Genomic DNA, 16,108 nt, shown 5'->3' on the forward strand with positions numbered 1-16,108 from the left:
CTGTGACCTAAGTGGAAGCCCAGATACTGTACCTCCACACGCCCAATCACACACTTCTTTGGGTTCGCCGTCAGACCAGACCCCCTCAGCGCCCCCAGAACCGCCCGCAAAGTGTGTTGCTACCAGTCATTACTATAAATTATGATATCATCCAAATAGGCAGCGGCATATGCAGCATGTGGCTGGAGAATTTTATCCATGAAGCGCTGAAAAGTAGCCGGAGCCCCAAACAAGCTGAAGGCAAGGGTGACAAATTGGTGTAAACCGAACGGCGTTGTGAAGGCTGTTTTTTCTTTGGCTAGAGGCGATAAAGGGATCTGCCAGTATCCTTTACTTAAATCCAGTGTCGAATAAAATTGAGCTGTGCCAAGCCGATCAAGCAATTTGTCCACCTGCGGCATTGAATATGCGTCGAATTTCGACACAGCATTCACCTTGCGATAATCCACACAGAATCGAACAGAGCCGTCGGTTTTAGGAACTAAAACTATTGGACTTGCCCAATGGCTGTGAGATTCCTCTATTACCCCCATATCTAGCATCGCCTCTAATTCTGTCTGAACAACCTTTTTCTTGTGTTCAGGGAAACGATACGGCCGGCTGCGCACCACTATGTCTCAATATGGTGCTGGATAAGGTCTGTTCGTCCGGGCAGGGGCAAGAACACGTCTGCAAACTCCACTTGCAACCGGCAACGTCAGTGAGCTGCGAGGGTGAGAGGTGGTCCCCTCCTGGGGCCAGAGTGAGAGATCGTATTTTGGTGCTCACTTCTAGCACGAGGTCATCCAAGCACTTTTTCTCCCGGTGCAAATTTACACAGCTTAGTTCCCCCGTTATACAGCCGGCTTTGTCTTTCCTGGGCCTGTAACAAATTCTCCATTGAGAGCCGCCCCAAAGTTTTTTTTCTCAGGTCCATCACATATTGAACTTCATTTCGACTGTTAGAAGGTCCCACCTCCCAACTTTCTCTTAGGACATCTAACACCCGGCGGGGCTGACGGCCGTAGAGAATCTCGAAGGGGGAAAACTCCTTGGAGGCTTGCGGGACATCGCGCAGCGAGTGAATAAGAGGGGTACTAGTCACTTGTCCGAATTTTTGGCATCTTCGTGAACGAACTTACGAATCATGGTCTTCAACGTGCTATTAAATCGTTCCACCAGACTGTCTGTTTATAACAGACATAAGAGGAAGGGGGCGCAAAAGGGCTTTTGGGGAGGCCGGTGGGTTTACCAACTGACAATCACGACAAGCCGTGCACCACTTCTGCAGACCCGTCATGAGACGGGTCGCCTCGAGCAGCCTTACGCTTGCCTAGTCCTTCCGACATTTGCCGCTGGCTCTGATGCCTCTGTAGTAATTAAACATGAGATAGAATTATTTGATAAAAATTTGTGTTTGTGTGTGTTTCACTCACTTTTCTGACGAGCGTGATTGACGCGCTGCAACCAGGAAGCTGTATGTCTCATTTCTGTTCGCTTTCAGCGTTCTTTAGAGCATTAGCAGTACATTCGTAAGACAGACATAAGTGGTTTATACACTGAAGCTTTGTAAACAAAACGAACGGTTCAAAATGTACGGTATATATAATATACTGTGCAGAGAGCAATCTTATGCATTTTGCCGCCTTCTCCTGTACCGTTGTTACTAAGCAACGGGGTGAACAGCTGCTGGCTTGATGACGCAAACAAACTGTGGTTTGGACCCAAATAAAATAATATGAACGCAGTCCAGTGGGGGCAGGGGGAGGGGGGAGCAAACAAACTCTGATTCAGACCAGGCAATCGAACCAAGTGGGAAAGCACCCTTAGTCTCCAGTGCCACCATTTTCCAGAACAGCAACCTGGAGTTTCCAGCATTACAAGGTGTCAGGTTCTCAGAGACTTTGCTTGGGTAAAGAATCCTAAAAAATGACCCTCACTTAATAAGAATAACATGCTGAAGTGTTGTGAATACATAAAGACAGGTTTTTTTGTAGGCTTTATAGACAGATAAGCTGAATTCAAATAGTGATTTGTTAGATGGGTATAAAAAAGGTTGTTATACCGCGACAGCCATCGTGTGAAGACCGAAGAGTGTAAAGACCATCGACTCTACCGTGCGACTCCACCGGACAGGGACACCGGTATCACTTTTTATTTTTCCTCTTTCCTACTACTTGTTTCACTTCTGTTTCAGTTTTTATAACCATTTCTTACTATGTGTAAGTTGTTGTTGTTTTAAAACGTGTGCTTGGCTCAGTGTTGATGTCTGTATAGGTTGCTTATTCGTTTTAGTTTTAATTTGAGTTACTTTAGTACTTCATACTATATGGAAATGAAATAATATATATAATTCAGCATGTATATGTGTGTGGCTGTACATACACATGTAGTTGTTTTTTGGTGTTTAGCTTAGTGTTATGTTAGAAGCATTATTATACTCATACCTTTTGTTGTTTTAATATTTTGAATTGTTTTTAGCTTATTGTTTTCATTTAAATGTTTAGTATTAAAATGTTGTATGCATTTGTCAATTTTATTTAATTTCTTAATTTTCTTAAATGTGTGTATATAGTATTTACAGAGTTTTGACTTTTAGTTTTAGTTTTTCTTATTTGTAAGTAGTTTTGGATAAAAACGTCTGCTAAATGACTAAAAGTAAAGTAAAAAGTTGAGAGTAACTCTTGAAGCACCAGCACCATATCCTCTTTTACCACTGTTTATAGAATTAATCTTCCAGAATCTGACAGTAAGTTTTGGGAGTTCATTTATACTCCATCTCCTATCCTGAAAAGTCTGTTTGGCAGAGATTGACTAAAAATTAGCTCCTAAATCTTACTGCCAGATTCTGGAAGATAAATCCTTTCAGAATTTAAAAATAAAGAGGATGTGATGTTGGTCCTTCAAGAGTCACTCAACTTATCTGTCCATAAAGCCTATAAAAAATTAGTCTTCATGTATTTTCACAACAATTCAACATGTTATTCTTATTAAGTGAGGGTCATTTTTTTAGGATTCTTTACGTAACCTAAGTCTCTGAGAACCTGACACCTTGTAATTCTGGAGACTCCAGGTAGGTTGCAGTTCTGGAAAATGGTGGTGCTGGAGACTAAATGGTTCCTGGTTGTTTTACACCTAATTCTTAACATTATTTCTTAATTCTTTTGCAGTTAACGTGGCTTTTCTTCTCCACCTTTTTTTTATTTTTTATTTTAATTTTTCTCCTGACCCCGCTGACCCAATGAGCATTTTGCTGTCTATTGGTCATGTCTTAACTTTTTCTGTATTGCATTAGTTTTGAATGTTTCTCGCGGAGATGTAGTAATTTTTTACTTTTCAGTCTGAGTTAAATCTCTTTTTTTGGCTTCATTGCACAGAATTTGCGCTGTGAGACACATGCACATTGCTTGACAGTGTGTGCTTCCACCCGCCGTGTTTTACTTTAGATATGCTTTCATTTATACCGTATGGAATGCAGTAATATTAGGTGCACGAAACCCGCGCACTGACAGACTTTCACATGTGCTTTGTATGTGTTTGTTTGTCCTGAAGCTCAGTTGTGGCTGTGGTTAAATGCACTTGCATTTTTGAATACTTTTATATGAAATTGATGTACACACAGTTATGTTTTCAGAGCAGGACAAAACATCTGATATATCAAAATAGATCTGTGCATTAATGTGAATGCAGCCTGTTAAAGCTGCCGCTACTGTCTATGATCTCATCAGTAGCTTAATCAAACAGCAGTAATGCTGAGGAAAGAAAAAACCCATAACTATTGCCTGTAAACTTTCGGATACTTAAAGAACACTTATTTTAAATAAGTAATTGTTTTAAAAAGTAGCCTGCTTATATAAAAAAATAAAATAAAATAATATATATTTTTATATTATGTATATAAAAAAGATATAACATTTATATGAAAATGTAGCCATGTGCAGTAGGCTAATATTGAAAACTGATATTCTAATATTTTGAGATACTGATTTTTGACTTTCATTTGCTGTAAGCTCTAATCATCAAAATTAAAACAAAAAAAAACTTTTTGAAGTGTTTTACTTTACATGTAATGAATCTAAAATATATGAAATAAGTTACAAGAAAAAAATTAACTTTTTCACCATATTCTAATTTTCTGAGATGTACCTGTGTATATGTGTATATGTGTATATATATATGTACAGTGGTGTGAAAAAGTGTTGGCCCCCTTCCTGATTTGTAATTTTTTTGCATGTTTGTCACACTTTAATGTTTCAGATCATCAAACAAATTTAAATATTAATCAAAGATAACACAAGCTGGCAGTTTTAATTTCACATTCAAAGTATCTTTTCATTTTAAAATAATTTCAAATATCATTCAGTGTTTTATGTTTAAAATATCAAAACATTATGCATTTGTAACTGCAGGTTAAAGCACTCCGAGCTGCATTAAACAGTGTGTAAATATCTAAATGCCACTTCAGATGCAACTTCTGCAAAGATTAATTTTGTTGATACTGGTTTCATTTGTTTGGTAACAGCCTAAATGTCTTATTATTCTAATTGACTGATTAAATGGAACAATTTGACTCAAAAGATGCACACTTTTAGAAACAAATGGCTAAAAGGTAAAATTGCCCATAAAAGGTAAAAATTTATTTAAACTTATATGAAAAGATTTTTTAGAAACAAATGGCTAAAAGGTAAAATTGCCCATAAAAGGTAAAAATTTATTTAAACTTATATGAAAAGATTCATTTCTATCACTGATGTGAACTGACCATACAGAATATGAAGAATATCAAAAACTGCAGCTGTCCACGGTAGTCAGATATCAGCACAATAACACACTCGTCAAAATATCGTCTGATTATCGTTAAATAAAATCCCCAAAAATATTGAGATAATAATTTATAATAATTTAAATTGAATGGTTTAGCCATGGTGAGGTCAATAAAGTTTAATATTGTTTGAATACATTAAAATAATTAATTAAATATTTACTCAAATATTTTAACCCTATGTGCTAGCATTTATGTGTGTATATGTGTGTTTCAGCACTTTCAGAAGACATGCAGTATATGCTACGGCTTATGCTAAACCCAGAGCCCTGCAAAAGAGCCACCGCACAGCAGCTGCTCTCTCTGCCCTCTGTGTGTAAACACAAGTGGAGACGACAGCTTTCCCTCTGCATCATTGAGAGCTTTCTGTCCTTATTCCAGTGGTGTCAGGTAAGAATCACATAATTTCAGTATATACAGTGGAAATCAAAATTAGAGAACAACCTACAATTTCCTATATTTCAAGGTCACTGTTCAGTCCTATTTGAAGCTATCCTAACAGGAGTAGAAGGGCAGTTTTTAATCATATTTCATAAATTACTTGTATTCTAAAGCACTGTTTAAAAAACCTAATTGAGATATTGGAAAGAGAACACTGATCAAAATTAGAGAACACTTATAGATAACTCCAAATTACTGGTGCCAACCTGGTGCTAATTTCCTTCATTATATGACAAGCCCTATTTAACTGGCAGCATCATTTGTCTGATTGTCAAAAAAAAAGTCCCCCAAAAAGGTTGGTCATCCACGTAAGACAAATGCATGAGAAGACAGGATAATGCAGAGACTCTTAATTGGGAATCACTTCAACACTGAAGCTGGAATTGCTCACCAGTTCAGCAATGAACAGGGCATGGATCCGTCACAACACATTTAAGAGAAGTCGGACTGAAAATGCACTCTGCAGTGATGAAGCATCTCATCAGCAAAAAGTATCAAAAGGCTAGCCTCAGCTTTGCTGAGAAGCATGTTGTGTGAAAAGAAGAGAAATGGTCACTTCACTTCAGTGATAAAAGCAAGTTTAATTTATTTGGGTCCGATAGGAAACATTAAGTTCGGCATCAAACTGGGGAAAGACTGAACCACGAGTGTGTAAAGAAGTCACTGAAAGTTGGAGAAGGAAGGGTCATTGTTTAGGGCATGTTTTCTGAAGCAGTAATTGGGTCTCTTATTGGCAGAGTGAATGCAAATGTTTATCAGAACCTCCCTCAGCAACATGCAGTTCCGTCCCCAATCAGCCAGCAATTTTCATGTAAGACAATGCTCCCGCCACACTGCAAAATGGGTAAAGCTGTTCCTTGATGCTGAAAACTTGAAATAATGGAATGGCCAGCCCAGAGTCTTGATCTAAACCCAACAGAAAATCTTTGGCAACAAAGTTATTTACATTTACATTTACATTTAGCTGACGCTTTTATCCAAAGCGACTTACAATTGCTATATATGTCAGAGGTCGCATGCCTCTGGAGCAACTAGGGGGTTAAGTGTCTTGCTCAGGGACACATTGGTGTCTCACAGTGGATTCGAACCCGGGTCTCTCACACCAAAGGCATGTGTCTTATCCACTGCGCCATCACCACCACCACCAGTTATGGCTAAGAAACCCAACAGTAACTAAACTATGGAAGAGATTGGAAGAAGAGTGGACCAAGATCATACCAGCACAGTATACTAGTGATATTCAGAGGCTGCAGATGTGCTGAAGTCATTTAAAGCAGGGGCCTCAACAATTCCTACAATTTTTTTGACGGCTGTAACCCTCCAAAATTTTTGTTGTGGTTTTTTTTTTTTTCGTGCTACAATGGTTACTAGGGTTGGGCGATGTCTTCCAAATTGACATCGGACGATGTCTACCGTGAAGCATCACGATGGATGATGACGTGGGGGTGGGGTTAGGGGTGTGCCCGAAGCATGAATCCGTATTCAGAAAGGCATGAAAAACAAATAAAGCGTTCTATGGAGCCTCTAAGGGTGCTTTCAGACCTGTAGATCGTTTGCTTTGTTCCGAAACAGGGATTCATTTGTTACATTGTTGCATTTTCTTCTTGGTTCGGTTCGCTTTCACACGGCAACATTGCAAAGCGTACCAAACTGTGTTTATGCAAGTCACATGTGAGTGAAGCTGTCCTCTTATTGGTCAGAGTTCACTTGTTTACGTTCCTCTGCGTCATTCATCAAGATGGATTGACAGGTTTGCTCCGCGGGCTTATTGCGGCTTTATAGCTGTCCTGGCAAACGCAAAACTAATGTAGCTGTCATTCCTCTCTAATATATTTATCTATATATAATTATATTTTCACAGATAGATATATATATATATATATATATATATATATAAAATTCTTACAGCATTCATACAGCATTCTTGTAATGCGCGGAGAAGAGTAATTAATTACACAACATTTTAATATGAAGAGGTGCTCTTTGGTTTTCAACTGCAATAACATATTCTCACTAACAAAATCAAAGTTTCTCACAAATTCTCACTTGCATTCACAAAATAATAATTTATTACATTTATATAGCGGTTTTTTACAAATCTTTTCATTTACATTATTGACACACTATTTTCCTTTTTTGATATTGTGCAGTTGCTTTGACAAAATTTACATGGTTAAAAGCGTGCTATAAATAAAGGTGACTTGACTTGGCTTTTCTGGGTACTCAAAGCGCTTGACTGCTAGACACAAAAGACACTGACTGCTGCTTTTTATATAACATGTTTCCCATTATGAATTATGATACCACTTGGTTCGTTGGGTCGGATTGCTTTCTCACCACAAACAAACCGCTCCAGGGATCGTTTGAAATCCGCTGTTTGGTCCGCTTTTGGTGTGCACCCGAGTGCGATTGCTGCTTTCTCACCTGCCCAAACGAACCACACCAAGAGGGAAAACGAACTCTAGTGCGATTCAACCGAACTAAATGAGGCAGGTGAGAAAGCACCCTAAATCAGGGGTGTCAAACTCAGTTCCTGGAGAGCCGCAGCCCTGCAGAGTTTTGTTCCAACCCTGCTCCAACACACAAACCATGTAGTTTTCAAATAAGCCTGAGGGACTTGATTAGCTGGATCAGGTGTGTTTAATTAGGGTTGGAGCTAAACTCTGCAGGGCTTAGTGATTCAGGGCTTGAATGATGTTCAGATCCTGAGCACTACTGACAAAGATCTAATCTTGTAAAATGTATGGTAAGTACTGCCGCTCTGTAATATAGAGTACATGTGATCGCGAATCTCGAAAGTGAAAGTAAAAAGAGAGCGTGCATTCAAAAGTGTTTTAAATTCCCTGCATATTAATTGCTGCTCCCTGATTACCACAATTTATATACAGGTGCATCTCAATAAATTAGAATGGCGTGGAAAAGTTCATTTATTTCAGTAATTCAACTCAAATTGTGAAACTTCAATGCACACAGACTGAAGTAGTTTAAGTCTTTGGTTCTTTTCATTGTGATGATTTAGGCTCACATTTAACAAAAACCCACCAATTCACTATCTCAACAAATTAGAATACTTAAGACCAATAAAAAAAAAAAACATTTTTAGTGAATTGTTGTCACAGAAGCAGCCGGACACAAAGGTAAGTGATAACACTGACTTTATTTCCAAAGTGAAGGTGCAGGAGATCGTGATGAGAGGTGAGTACTATATCTTGAGGCTTGACGTCTGAGAGTCAGGCAACTGAACTTATACTGACCTTTTGCTTCACAGGTTAACGGAGCAAGACAGATGAAGAGAGCCGGAGTCAGATGAGGTAATTCCCAACCGAGACGAGTCTGCAGACAGGGAGACAACAGGACGGAGAACAGAAGGTAAGTCTAAGAGGTAAGTAGTCAGAAGGTATACTCATCGGCTTGTGGTGTGTTGTAGAGGAGTCCACGTTGAAGCAACGAGATCGGACAGCTACTGTGACTGAGGTGAGTGATTTTAAAGTGTCCTTGATGATGGTGGTGACGAGGTGCAGGTGTGAGTGATTAAGAATGCAGGTGAGGCTGATCGTGGGAGTTGAGTGGGATGAGAGCCTGGCCGTGCTGTTACAATTGTTGGCCTTCTGGAAAGTATGTTCATTTACTGTATATGTACTCAATACTTGGTAGGGGCTCCTTTTGCTTTAATTACTGCCTCAATTCGGCGTGGCATGGAGTTGATCAGTTTGTGGCACTGCTGAGGTGGTATGGAAGCCCAGTTTGCTTTGATAGCGGCCTTCAGGTCATCTGCATTGTTGGGTTTGGTGTCTCTCATCTTCCTCTTGACAATACCCCATAGATTCTCTATGGGGTTCAGGTCAGGCGAGTTTGCTGGCCAATCAAGCACAGTAACACCATGGTCACCGAACCAGCTTTTGGTACCTTTGGCAGTGTGGGCAGGTGCCAAGTCCTGCTGGAAAATGAAATCAGCATCTCCATAAAGCTTGTCAGCAGAAAGAAGCTAAAATTCTAAAATTTCCTTGTAGATGGCTGCATTGACTGTCGACTTCAGAAAACACAGTGGACCAACACCAGCAGATGACATGGCAGCCCAAATCATCACTGACTATGGAAACTTCACTCTGGACTTCAAGCAACATGGATTCTGTGCCTCTCCACTCTTCCTCCAGACCAGGGGTTGCGAGTGAAATTAGACAAACTTGGGGGGGGGGGTGCATGTCCTAAAAGGTTGAAAACCCCTGCTCCAGACTCTGGGACCTTGATTTCCAAATGAAATGCAAAATTTACTTTCATCTGAAAAGATGACTTTGGACCACTGAGCAACAGTCCAGTTCTTTTTCTCCAAAGCCCAGGTAAGACGCTTCTGACGTTGTCTCTGGTTCAGAAGTGGCTTGGTAGTCCTTTTCCTGAAGACGTCTGAGCGTGGTGACTCTTGATGCACTGACTCCAGCTTCAGTCCACTCCTTGTGAAGCTCTCACAAGTGTTTGAATCAGCTTTGCTTAACAGTATTCTCAAGCTTGCAGTCATCCCTGTTGCTTGTGCACCTTTTCCTACCCAAATTCTTCCTTCCAGTCAACTTTGCATTTAATATGCTTTGATACAGCACTCTGTAAACAGCCACACCTTTCAGTAATGGCCCTCTGTGATTTACCCTCTTTGTGGAGGGCATCAATGTTCATCTTCTGGATTATCGCCAAGTCAGCACTCTTCTCCATTATTGTTGTTTCAAAGAACAAGAGATACCCGGAATTTATACTGTAGGGATGATCATTAATTGAAACTCAAATGTAAATATTCTAATATTTTGAGATACTGATTTTTGACTTTCATCACCTGTAAGCTCTAATCATCAAAATTAAAACAAAAAAAACTTTACTTTTCATGCAATGAATCTAAAATATAGGAAAGTTTCACTTTTTGAAACAACTTACAAAGAAAAAAAAATAACTTTTTCATGACATTCTAATTTATTGAGATGCACCTGTACAGTATAATTACCCAACTATATAATTGTGAGAGAAAGTATTGAAATATCGTTCTTTCCTCCCATCTCGGATTTATTCCGCAGTACGCCGGCTCGACATCGTGATGTCTGTCAGCCATCAGCGATAGACCGATAGACAGCCCAACCCTAGTGGTTACTGTTCTCGAATTTGGGTCTCCGTCATAGGGCGGAGGACTGTTGGCATGGGGTTCTGGCTCAGCCTGGGGTGGAGAACAGATGAGGGAGGCAGCAGACCGACTGGCCAGGGCCTCCTGCTGGAGTTCTTGCTCCCGGACATTGAGTTCAGCTACCTGGGCTGTCAATAGGTCAACTTCCCTTAAGGCGGCTGTTAACTGGGTGGAATGCTGGCCAAGGAGAATGCCCTGTTGTGTCACAGCGGTCCTGACTGGGTCAGCCCCTGCTGAATCCATTTCTGGTCTGACCGTTCTGTCAGGGAAAAACACGGATTCAATTGCAGGTTCAACTCAAATATTTATTAAAGTCTCGGAACACAAAACTCAGCCAGAACAGGAGGCCAGGGGCTGTAAATCAGGGCAAAGAATGGAGACAGGAAGAGGAAATCAGTCCAATCACGCAGAGGGGTGCAGGAGTGGAGAAGCAACCAAACACAGCTCCGGGAACTCCAGGACAGGAACTGGGGAACAGAGAACTGGAGCACGAGAGGCAGAGAGGGGACAGAAGAGAAATAAAACTTAAAAAACTAAACTGAACTCGGAGCCTAGGAAAACACGGCAGGACCAAAACTAGAAAAAGGTCACGAGCGAAGCGTAGCGTGTTCACACCACAACGGTCAGACACCAGACTACACACGAGGGGAACTTAAGTAGAAGGAGAATAGATGGATTAACTAGTCACAGGTGTGATGGCAGCTAAAGTAGTTAACGAGATAACGAAGGGGAGGGGAACCACGAAGACAACGAGCACATGGCAAACAGTCAAACAAACTCATGTGATCTCAACAACAAACGCATACAAAAAGACACACACATAACCTGCTGATCAGACCGGAGTCGACAGTAAGGGTGCAACGGTTCAAGTTTTTTATTGTATGTATTGCAGTTTTAGGGTCATGGTTTCAGTGCAGTTTGATATGGTGGGTAAGGGGGAGTATTACATTTACATTTAGTCATTTAGCAGACGCTTTTATCCAAAGCGACTTACAAATGAGGACAATGGAAGCAATCAAAATCAACAAAAGAGCAATGATATGCAATATATGATAAATAAATAAAAAAACAGAATAGAAAAAGAATAGAGCAAGCTAGTGTTAGAGGCCTTTTTTGTTAATTGTATAATAAATAAAAAGAAAACAGATAGAATACAAAAAAAAAATAGAGAAGCTAGTGTTATTTTTTTATTTATTTTCTTTTTATTAAGAAAACAAGCAGATTGTAAATGAATAGAGTGCATGTCTAAAAGGGGCAAGTTTTTTTTTTAAAGAATAGAATTAGAATAGAAAGTGCTGGAGTTAAGAGGTTCAAATAAAGATGGAAGAGGTTTTTAGCTGATTCTTGAAGATAGCTAAGGACTCAGCTTCTCTGATTGAGTTGGGCAGGTCATTCCACCAGGAGGGAACATTTAATTTAAAAGTCCATGAAAGTGATTTTGTGCCTCTTTGGAATGGCACAATAAAGCGATGTTCACTTGCAGAACGCAAGCTTCTAGAGGGCACATAAGTCTGAAGTAATGAATTTAGGTAAAGGGGTGCAGAGCCAGTTGTGGTTTTGTAGGAAAACATTAATGCCTTGGTAGCCAGTGCAAATTGATAAACAGAGGTGTGATGTGCATTATTTTTGGCTCATTAAAAATGAATCTTTCTGCCATTTTCTGGGTTAATTGTAAAGGTTTGATAGAACTGGCTGGAAGATCTGCCAAGAGAGCACTGCAATAGTCCAGTCTGGACAGAACAAGAGCTTGAACAAGGAGTTGTGAAGCATGTTGCGAAAGAAAGGGCCTGATTTTCTTGATGTTGAATAAAGCAAATCTGCAGAACCGGGCAGTTTTAGCAATGCAATCTGAGAAAGTCAGCTGATCATCAATCATAACTCCAAAGTTTCTGGCTGTTTTTGAAAGAGTTATGGTTGATGTGTCTATCTGGATGGTGAAATTGTGATGAAACGATGGGTTTGATGGAACCACAAGCAGTTCTGTCTTGGCAAGGTTGAGTTGAAGGTGATGGTCCTTTATCCAGCAAGAAATGTCAGCAAGACAAGCTGAGATGCGAGCAGTATATTAGAAATTTCCACAAGGACTAATCTACTATTTGCTATCAAAAAAGGGATTGATTAATTGATTGATTAATGAATGTAGAAGTTTGGCTTCAGTTTTTTTTTTTTTTATATTACTAGGGGAAAAATTACTAGGGGTAAAAAAGATTATAGAGCATAAATAGAAACAAAAGCACAAAATAAGTGTCAGCTGGTCACAGGTGGAATCATCTGCAGGTTAGGGCTGCTCGATTATGGCAAAAATCATAATCACGATCAGTGTTTACCCTGCCATTATATTAGGGATATTATATTTCGTTTGCAATGTCCAAGAACAGTCAAGTCAAGTCACCTTTATTTATATAGCGCTTTTAACAATACAGATTGTGTCAAAGCACTAAACAATATCAAATTGGAGGATAGAGTGTCAGTAATGTATAAAAGTAAGATTAAACACTCAATTTTCAGTTAAGGCATTTCATTATTGAATTCAGAGATGTCATTGTCTAGCTCAGTTTAGTTTAAATAGTATCTGCGAAATCAAATTGACGATAATCACTAGAAATTAAGTGTCCCCAACTGAGCAAGCGAGAGGCGAGAGTGGCAAGGAACCAAAACTCCCTCTGTGACAGAAAGGAGGAAAAAAAACCTTGGGAGAAACCAGGCTCAGTTGGGGGGCCAGTTCTCCTCTGGCCAGGAGATTATTAATTATTTATTGTTTACTTATTGTTTTAATTAAAATTTTAAATGTATAAATGTATTATATTTCTATTTTATATTGTTGCAATGTCTAACAATAATAGTATTATGTAGTTAGGTGTTATTATATTTTTAGTTATTTTCAACAGTAGTATTTGTAAACATTAATCCACATATTTAAATATGAAGTCTGCGTGTCTCTGTGTTAATGAATGGCGCAGACGTGCGGTTTTGTTTACTACTCGTACTGAAGTGCTTGTGACGCTCACGGTGATATTAGTGTCTGCCGTCTCACTAAATGAGGACATAAATACATGAACATCTCCAGAACTGCTCTGAGAGTCACTTCATGAGCATTTGACAGTTTCATTTGAGTAAAACTATCCTCATATCATATACACATGGTGACCCGTCAAAATAAAAGTTTGGTTTAACTTGTCTTGAAGACATTGTGGCAGAAATACATCACTATTGTTCAGTATTGAACGTAATACTACTACTACTACTACTACTACTACTACTAAAATGATTAAAACCTTATTTTTGAGGAATAATGATACAATATTTCTTCAGTGTCTTAATTGTAATATTAAATCCCCTTTATTTGCCAAAAAAAAAAAAAAAATTTTCATTAATTAAAAGATAAATTAAATTAATGTTGTATGCCTTAATTTGATAAACAGAAAAATGTAAATACACAGCACAGAATTTCTGAGGAAAAAAATTCATAAGGCTATTGTAAAAATAAATGAAACTTGTTTTTATGCTTTCAAATAGTAAGACATGCTAAAACGCATAATTTGGTAACAACAAAACATAAGGTTGGAAAAAATAAAACATTTAATAGGGCCCTAAACATGTAATTGTTGTTAAACTTTTAATAAATTGATGTTTAAGTTTCGTGATTTTATTTAATGCTTTTTGTTTAATAAAATGTAATTTAAGCATTAAAAAGAAAAATGGAATTTGAAAAAAAAAATTTAACTGAATTTGGGGAAAATAATTGTTCAGTTGCTATATGGACTGCTGTCATTAAAAGAAACACATGAACACCATGATTCCTTTAAGTGTTTGTGTCCACACTGAGCACGAAAAAGCGGAACAAATTTTGCACGTGATGACACGCGGGAATAAAACAACTGCTTCCTATGGATGCTTCCCCACAGACCGCAAACATTCGTGCACCGAAAATGCAAATTATATATTTTTTTTGGCCGGTCAGACGATTCTTTTGAGTTTCGCAAAGCGAAAGCACTGGCCGTCCAATAAGATTTGAGCATTACATCACATGATCAGAGCAACTCCTGTTACCCAAATGGTCGACACGGTTGCGCTAAATGCTCAGAAGACTGTATTGAGCACGAGCGTAAAGACACAGAAGTAGAGGACTTTTTCCGCAAGAGAGAAGAGTGAATGCAGAGTTCTTGTTATTGTTGATATTTAATAACAGACTATTCTCACATGTTCTTTATACAGAATAACATATTAATTCTCCAATGAATCGTGATCTGAAGAGCACCGTCCATTTTCTTCCACGAGCGCGAGTGTTTATGAGTCAGAGCTCGTTCATCTAGACTTGTCAATCATGTAATCGTATCTCTTGCCCTTCCGTATATAAAAAAAAGAGAAATATTTTTCTACACATGAAATATGACCTATAATTGTGAAGATAAGTTTTCTGTATATGTTGTTATGCAGTTCGTGGTATTTATTTTAACAATAAAGGATGTTTATGACACATGACAAGCGATCAGTCCAATATAAAACGTGCAAAGAGTGCATGTCTGCCTATTATAGAAAATCAAAATCCATTTTAGATCACAATCGGAAGTTATTACAAGCACTCTGATGATTTAAAGTGGGTTTTGAGCAAAAACGTTAATTACATACATTTTCAATGTAGCGTGATGCTAATTGTACCTCTAATTATTTCAGATGTATTCTTGTAAGCATTATGGATATTTTGTGTTTCTGATGAAGAAACACAAGTTATTTATCTTAATTTAATGCTGTATATTGAGCCTCGCCTTTTCGCATCGCGCTCAGTGTGGAAATGCCTTTAAGAGCTGCACGGATCCAATTTACCATTACACCTGTATTTTCATTCTCATTTATTACATCAGGGGTTTTCAAACTGTGGGTTGCGACCCACAGCTACGGTTCATTATTAAAATACTCTGTCCGCATTATTAATGAGAAGAAACTCACTCACTTCACTGCGATGTGTTCTGCATCAAATTGCATACACCGGGAAATTCAAATGTTGTGAAAACGGTTTCAGGTAGCCTATGTTTATGTTCATGCATTTCTATCGTCTGTTTGAACTCGGCGCTGTATCTTTCCGAGAGATGTAAAGAGTTTGTTGTTTTCGTTCCTTCATATACATTTAACCCTTTAAGACCTGCCATAGAACAATTCCGCCAGAGTATATCTTAATATTTGTACATGCTGTGCTGTCATTCTTTTGAGTATTTTCAAATGTCTTATATCAATACAATCCTTAGACCCCCAATTTGAAGGATATGTATGTAAGAAATCCATAGTTACTAGATAAATAGCTCATAAGTGCAATAAACCAACAAAAAAATGAAAACAGAAAAAAAAAAAAAAATCAACATATTTGACTAAATACAGAAATATCACAAATGTCAACCTCAAACTTGTCAATGTAAAAAACTTGCATAAAGCACTTTGAAACTACATACAATTGATTTGGACTGATTACATAAATTTGCTTGTGAGATACACAAATTTTTATAAACATTGTGCATTGTGAAGTCAAACCGATAACATATTGCTTTTGAAAGCAATGTTGATTGAACAACTAAAAAAAGACTATGTAAAATAATAAGTTACACTACTCTAAAATTTGTAATTTATCAGAAATAAAAAGAATAATGCAGAGGGGCATGTGGCATGCCTCACAGATGAATGGAGTGCATTTGAATTTGTGGGGTCAAAAATACATA

General features: G+C 38.3%; 1 protein-coding gene across 1 annotated transcript in view; it reads left to right on the plus strand.

Annotated features, from left to right (window-relative positions):
- pkmyt1 (protein kinase, membrane associated tyrosine/threonine 1) overlaps nucleotides 1-16,108 on the plus strand; it is a 76,305-nt gene that overhangs the window by 20,866 nt on the left and 39,331 nt on the right. Inside the window, exon 6 of the mRNA XM_079389378.1 lies at nucleotides 5,019-5,191. Within this exon, the coding sequence (XP_079245504.1) occupies nucleotides 5,019-5,191 (173 nt within the window). The remainder of the gene's footprint in view (nucleotides 1-5,018; nucleotides 5,192-16,108) is intronic.

Source organism: Barbus barbus, assembly GCF_936440315.1.
Source record: "Barbus barbus genome assembly, chromosome: 32".
Classification (NCBI taxonomy): domain Eukaryota; kingdom Metazoa; phylum Chordata; class Actinopteri; order Cypriniformes; family Cyprinidae; genus Barbus; species Barbus barbus.